The sequence below is a fragment of the Temnothorax curvispinosus genome, unplaced genomic scaffold (genome assembly GCF_003070985.1).
Source record: "Temnothorax curvispinosus isolate PA1 unplaced genomic scaffold, ASM307098v1 QBEX01013883.1, whole genome shotgun sequence".
In the NCBI taxonomy this organism is placed as follows: domain Eukaryota; kingdom Metazoa; phylum Arthropoda; class Insecta; order Hymenoptera; family Formicidae; genus Temnothorax; species Temnothorax curvispinosus.
The window spans coordinates 1-6,274 of NW_020223663.1; the positions used below are offsets into that span (position 1 = coordinate 1).

The window sequence follows — 6,274 nt, forward strand, 5'->3', positions numbered from 1 at the left end:
TTTTTATATAGACATTTTTGTTCCTTCTTGTTTATTCTGAACTTATATTCAACCGGATCTGTTGTCATATATAATAAGATAAAGTCGAATATGATTACATAAAGATTTGATCATACCACACCAAATTTTGGATCTGATTATATATAATCATATAAAATTCATATAAAATTAAATCTTTTCATATCTAATAATATATTTTTACATCTGACCATATTATGCCCACATTATTATACCTATTTTTTTTCTCGGGAAATTATACAAATATTTTAATGACAATGCAATATACTCATAAGGACCTATTTGTTTTAATTTGTTAAAAATAAGAAAGATCATACAAGAACATACTTCCATAAATTTTCCAGTGCTGGCCATAACATTTTGGATAACAATCGCAGCTATGTCTCGACTGTCATCATCAATTATCACATGGAAGGCAATATCCACAGAGGCGAATCTGAGCAAGGAGTCCGTGAATATTTGGAACTTACGTCTCATAGGCGAGTTCGAGGCAACCTTGGTAAAAATGCACCATATGTTATAATAATTCGTCTGATTTCGTGGCTTAATGCTTGCTGTTGAAGACAAATAATTGATGGAATAAGCAGTAGCTGCTGAGGCAGCCGTAAGGTTTGCCAAGCTTCTGTTTCTTGTTTGCGGGCTGAACAAGACCCAGCGTCCTCCATCGGATGTCTGATAGCAATATAGGGCAACCAAGAGTAACGCAAGGACGGTCAACCTCAGCAGCACCTTGCGTAACAAGGGCATTTAATTTGTATCCCTTATTCTTCTAACCTAAAAGAGCAAATAAGCTTCAAAAATCTACAAAAAGAAGTAAATGCTTAGAATATAAATAAAAATATCTCGGTTGAAAAAAATAAAAATTTAATTTTACATTTGTTAATCTTATAATTTCTTCACAATTTATTTCGATTAGTCAAATAATTTTTAATTTTAATATAATCTAACCTAATTTGCTTCGGTTAATTCTCACAATTTTTTTTAAGCAAGAAAACATTAATCTTAGATCATGGGGATCAGAAAGGAATTGATAATTACGTGAGCATGATCAATAGCTGATTTTTTGTTACCGCACCATCGCATCAGTCCATCACCTGGTTCAGATTTCCCATCAAGCGATACCATAAGTTTGTTATTTATTGCTGCACCGAACTGCATTAGAACTTCCCTTCTCGCTTTCACCAAATTCAAACATATGCCTATTTCACTCAGTACAGAAGTCACAAGTCACAAGTATAGAAAATGTATGTGTGTTACACTAGCTCAGCTATAAAAAAAAAAACAGACCTCATGTTTTTCCTGTGTCAATGTCCTCTCATATAGGCTGCGGTCCAATAAGCGGTACCAAATGCTCCGAACGTTACACTCCAAGTGCACCTCATAGAAGTTAGCCGGACAATTTCGACTTACGACATTTTTTTTTTTTACGAATCGATTGTTAGTCGTTTGTTATTGATTGTTAGACTAATTAGAACGTTTGTTAGTTAATAGTTTTTACGTAATCACGAAAATAATTTTTAGTGTTAATTTAGCCGGTAAATATAGAATTCTTTACAATTTTCGATTCAAACCGTGGTCAATCGATGCGGAATCGTTTGTTAGTTCCGAATATACTAAGTAAAACGTTTGTTAGATCACGGTTTCGCTAAAAAAAGCGAAAAACTGTATATCGTTTAGCTGCCGGAGAGTAGGGGTGAGACGTAGAATATGTGGTGGTTTCGGAACGCATTACGTAATAGTTTATCAACACGGGAAACGTGCTTAACCTATTTTTAATTTATTTATCAGATTTGTTTATGCCTAATACCTGGCTACATTTCACGTGCAAAAATATAGTAGCGTTTTTTCTTGGCTGCACTATCGCCTACTAGTGCAACACTAGTGCAACACTAGTGCAACGCTATTGGGTAGTGCAGGGCAGTGCAGGGCGGTAGTGCAGCCAAGAAAAAACGCTATAGGTAAGTGTAAAATGCAAATTTAATTCTGAACTTAGTACAAAGTATCCTTGCAATATGAAAGAGATATAGATTGCAAAAGTAGAGAGGTAACCTACTAAAGTTGTATTTGAACAATTACATCAAATTACAGATTTATGAAATATAGAAATAAACTTATATTGTATGTACAAGTAGATATAAGTAATTTTGTCATCGTACGGAAACTCGCAGTTTAAACTAACTATAAAATTGTTTGCAGATGCTTGATGTCATTGATGTCATTAAGAGGTAGAAAAGCAGTGGAATACTTCATGCACTTCCAAGTAAGTTAGAAAAGCATTAGCGAAGCTACTTAATCTTGTACAAATCATATTGAAGTACACATTAAAGAAATATAAATATATTTTATCATTGTGTAAGGGTTGGAATCTGTCTTGGGACAAACGCAAAAAGAGAAGCCATAAGATGTCAAAGCGCTTAATCGAAACGAAACAGAGCATCAAGAACCTCGTCGTAGAGCGAGAAGCGGTGGCAGTCGAGCTGCATCATCTACGACCAGAATTTCCGAAGATGGCAGTTCAGGGGGCTTATTACGGTTCTTGAAACGAGGTAAAAGTTACAAAAGTGAGGAAATTCACTAGGGTATCTATGATTTTATTGGTCAAAATCTAGCAAATCTGTTCACTTTTGTAATTTTCACTTCGTTTCAAGAACCGTAATCGACCCCCAGGCCAACACGCTGATTATTATACGGAAGTAAGTTTCATTTTCAAGTTACAAATTTGATTTTGGACGTTTCAGAACTTTTATAATTTAATAACAGAAAGAGATAGTAGCAATAACTTGAAAAAATGTGTAACGCTGATTGACTATATCGTGTTGTGAGGGCGTAATTTTCTTAACGTTGCCGTGCTATGAAAGGTTTAATTTACTGCATGATTTAATTTATCCGTATGATATTGCAGGGGATCGATCATGTATCTTTTCCCCTAGGACGGAACGTGAAAAGTGAAAAGTTTATCTCTTTCTATTCAATACTAATAGAAAGAAATAGTTACATGAAATTTTTCATTTTTCACGTTTCCGCTCTAGGGAAAAAGTTACATGATCGCTACCCAAGGACGTAAACATAGAAGAGGATACAGAGAGTAGTTCTGATTACATGGGTGAAACAAGTGACGATGAACACAGTGGGTGGTGGTAGCTAATCTGGGGCCCTATTCTCGAAAAATCTCGAAAAATATCGCATACGATATTTCACGAATGTTATTAGAATATCGCATGTCGCAGTAAATTTGTATTCTCGAATTTTCACAAGTACCTCGTATACGATAAATATCGTATATTTGGTATCGAATGGGTCAGACCAGTCGATACGAAATCTCGCATACGAAATTGAGGTAACGCGGGCAATGTATAGCTTTTAACACGTTGTGTCAGTTGTGTGGTTGGTTGATAGCTTACAGCAGATTTTGTTTTACATATTGTTTATAAGAAAGATTGGTGTAAATTAGGTAAAAAAAAAAACACATTTAGTGCTATATTCGGTGTCGAACCTCATGTTTGCTCATGTTCGTGCTCACGCGAAGTATAACCTAGCAGTTCGTTGAGTATTGCACGTAATCTATTTTTCACAGATTTATTGGAACATGCAAAATTTAATAAATTTAGAAGCAATTCGTCTTCTCGAAGAAGTTGAAGGAGGAGCAGTGGTTAGGCGATTATTTCATGCAAGAAATGATCTTTTCGAGTTATCCAATAAGGATTTTATCCGATTATACAAAGTAAATAAAAGAATAGCTGAAGATATCAGTAATATTGTGTCGGAATATATTAATGAACAACCAAGACGATTATCAGCATTAGATATAAACACACAGGTAAATAAAATTATTAAATTATTAAATAGTTATTGAAAGGAATGATAACATCATTAATATATGAAATGTTTAATCTTGACTGATTGTTTTATGTTCTAGGTGATTCTGGATATGCCTTAAGACCCTGGTTATTGACACCTATCATGAATGCTGAACCAAACTCTTCTGAAGATCACTATAACATAGCACATAGACGAATCCGATCTCTTATAGAAAGGACAAATGGTTTATTGAAAATGCGTTTCCGCTGTTTATTGAAACATAGGGTATTGCATTATAAACCAGATGTAGCATCGCGTATAATTAATTCTTGTGTAGTATTACATAACATGTGCATTCAAGAAAATGTACCACTACTGTGCCCAGAAGATTATGATTTTGATTTTGGATTAGATATTAATGATAATGTAAATGAAAATGTAGAACGGAACCGTATTAATCCAGAGCTTGTCGTAGGAAGAAATTTGCGAAGATTACTGATTCAAAATATGTTTACTTACATATAATAATACATTTTACTTAAAATATGTGTATTATTTATTAACACATGTCTAAAGTGATACAAATGTCAACGTAATACATAATCTCATATATCTATATATGTATATAACCTTATAACGTTTTACATTATAAAAGTATAAAATAAAAACAAAAAGTAAAAGTTAATAAGGTTTTGAAAGTTTATGTACTTATATAAGTTACCTTATTGCACCCAAAGTAACAAAAAATAGGAACTTTTCATTTATAATACTCTAGTATCACAAATTGTTTTCACAGTATTATTATTTTAGTATTATGAGTATGACAATATAATATATAGTAATAATTATGATAATTAGCAAGTATAAGGCCCAACGGGCAAGTATTAGTAGTACAGTAACACAAATTAATATTGATATAGTAGTATACATAAAAATAAAAATAATCTTTTAAATCATAAACACAAATAAAAGATATGAAGTCTTTGAAAATCACAACTTGAAAATTAGTCTTTTATAAACGGATAAACATTAGATATATTTTCTAATGCAGTTGCCATTCTTTCTTTTACTGTTACATCTCTTAACATTAATTTTAATTTTTTCCTATAATATTTCTTTCTCATCTGCTGATCTTTTGCTGTTAGGCCTACTAAATCATTAGTATATTCCATTGTTTTTTCAAATCTATGGCTTGCTACTGTTTGTTTGTGTGGTTCATTTTGTTTAATATGTCCTTGTTTTGTGTTACATGTTTTTGTGTTCCTCTCTGTCATAGGTGTATTTTTAACGATTTTATTTCTATTTTCTTTGTTATTAGTAGCCATTACTTTATTCTCTTTATTTACGACAATCATTATTTGATTCTTTGTAGAAGAATTTTGCATATTGCACGTTGTAGCCTCATTATTATTCGTACTCATTGCCTCCACAACCGTTGCTTCAGGACCTTCAGAATCTGATATTTCTTGATACTCATCCAAGTATTCTACATCTTCATATTCCTATAAACAAAATTATATTTAACAAATAGATAATATAAGCTTGGCCAGAAATATTAGGCATTTATATTTTTTTTATTTACCTGGAATTCTTTTACCTGTATCATTTCCTATTGGTTACCGCCATTATACATAAGTTTAAAGTTTAATCTTATGTATAATGTCGGTAACCAATAGAAAGCAATGCAGGTAAAAGAATTCCAGATAAATGAAAAAATATAGGTGCTTAATACCTTTGGCCAAGGCTATATATGTATGTATGTACAAAGTTAAAGAAAAATTATATAATTAACATTACAATTATGTATAAAAAAAGAAAGTACGTACAAATACTGCTTCCGTTTCTGCAATATTATCAAGGCCACTAATTGCTGTTGCATTAATTGTTTCCAAAACCTGCTGTTCCGTAGATGTTAATTGCTCCAAAGGTAATAAAGCAGGGCCACCACCTGTTCCTTTCTTGTATTTACTTATTTGACTATGTTTTGCTTTTGTTTTTGAACACAGATCTTGCCAAGTCTATTTAAAAAAAATTATTTTCTTACTAATAAAATTTTTAAACTACCCAGATAGCGAAGCGTGTCTGAGCAAAATTGCGCAAACCTGTGATTGCTTGTGATGCTGGTAACTTGCCGTACATTTGCTTCAATTGATTTCGAGTAATTTAATATTTGAAGCAACACGCAGGCAACATTGGATATATGTATTGCCAGCAATTTGTCGGCAAGAGAGCAGCATCAAATTTACTTCGCGTTGCTAACAATATGACAGCATTGTGTGATCCTATGAATTATTACAGCAACATGACAGCAACAGCTCAAATTTTAAATCAGACGATTTTAGAGCAGCACAAGTTGCTGGCAAGTTGCTATACAAAATTGTTATCTCGTGAAGGCATCAACTTGCCGACAAATGCGGACTCAGTTGCCACAATTCTGCTAGCAACACATACTATGTTG

General features: G+C 32.7%; 3 protein-coding genes across 7 annotated transcripts; 1 reads left to right on the forward strand and 2 right to left on the reverse strand.

The window, feature by feature from the left end:
* Positions 1–32: 32 nt before the first annotated feature.
* LOC112464086 lies at positions 33–1,470 on the reverse strand. 3 transcript variants are annotated; one of them, XM_025030878.1, is made up of 2 exons: positions 967–1,054; positions 33–792 (listed from the first exon to the last, which is right to left on the reverse strand). In XM_025030878.1, exon 2 carries the CDS (start codon positions 763–765, stop codon positions 214–216), a length of 552 nt encoding a protein of 183 aa, XP_024886646.1. In that variant the 5' UTR covers positions 766–792; positions 967–1,054; the 3' UTR covers positions 33–213. The 3 variants fall into 3 exon arrangements, with proteins under 3 accessions (XP_024886646.1, XP_024886645.1, XP_024886644.1); XM_025030877.1 differs by lacking the exon at positions 967–1,054 and adding an exon at positions 1,094–1,470 and having other exon boundaries at positions 34–792; XM_025030876.1 differs by lacking the exon at positions 967–1,054 and adding an exon at positions 1,057–1,470 and having other exon boundaries at positions 37–792.
* A 625-nt stretch (positions 1,471–2,095) lies between these two features.
* On the forward strand, positions 2,096–4,278 carry LOC112464088. Of its 3 annotated transcripts, XR_003041871.1 has the most exons (6): positions 2,096–2,136; positions 2,215–2,278; positions 2,376–2,537; positions 2,686–2,711; positions 3,593–3,835; positions 3,935–4,278. XR_003041871.1 is itself a non-coding variant. In XM_025030879.1 (5 exons), the coding sequence occupies exons 1-5, from the start codon at positions 2,111–2,113 to the stop codon at positions 3,936–3,938; spliced, it is 282 nt and encodes a 93-aa protein (XP_024886647.1). In that variant the 5' UTR covers positions 2,096–2,110; the 3' UTR covers positions 3,939–4,210. The 3 variants fall into 3 exon arrangements, 2 of the variants coding, with proteins under 2 accessions (XP_024886647.1, XP_024886648.1); XM_025030879.1 differs by lacking the exon at positions 3,593–3,835 and having other exon boundaries at positions 3,935–4,210; XM_025030880.1 differs by lacking the exons at positions 2,096–2,136; positions 2,215–2,278; positions 2,376–2,537; positions 2,686–2,711 and adding an exon at positions 3,363–3,469 and having other exon boundaries at positions 3,935–4,210.
* A 30-nt stretch (positions 4,279–4,308) lies between these two features.
* LOC112464085 lies at positions 4,309–5,955 on the reverse strand. The gene is made up of 3 exons (XM_025030875.1): positions 5,881–5,955; positions 5,643–5,834; positions 4,309–5,318 (listed from the first exon to the last, which is right to left on the reverse strand). Exons 1-3 carry the CDS (start codon positions 5,953–5,955, stop codon positions 4,821–4,823), a joined length of 765 nt encoding a protein of 254 aa, XP_024886643.1. The 3' UTR covers positions 4,309–4,820.
* Positions 5,956–6,274: the final 319 nt, after the last annotated feature.

Coding starts and splice junctions, on each gene's coding strand:
- LOC112464086 (XM_025030878.1), bottom strand. CDS start 765: ATGCCCTTGTTACGCAAGGTGCTGCTGAGGTTGACCGTCCTTGCGTTA.
- LOC112464088 (XM_025030879.1), top strand. CDS start 2,111: ATGAAATATAGAAATAAACTTATATT. Junction 2,137..2,214: donor TATAGAAATAAACTTATATT/GTATGTACAAGT, acceptor AATTGTTTGCAG/ATGCTTGATGTCATTGATGT. Junction 2,279..2,375: donor AATACTTCATGCACTTCCAA/GTAAGTTAGAAA, acceptor TCATTGTGTAAG/GGTTGGAATCTGTCTTGGGA.
- LOC112464085 (XM_025030875.1), bottom strand. CDS start 5,955: ATGTACGGCAAGTTACCAGCATCACAAGCAATCACAGGTTTGCGCAAT. Junction 5,835..5,880: donor AGACACGCTTCGCTATCTGG/GTAGTTTAAAAA, acceptor TTTTTTAAATAG/ACTTGGCAAGATCTGTGTTC. Junction 5,319..5,642: donor CAGAAACGGAAGCAGTATTT/GTACGTACTTTC, acceptor TTTTGTTTATAG/GAATATGAAGATGTAGAATA.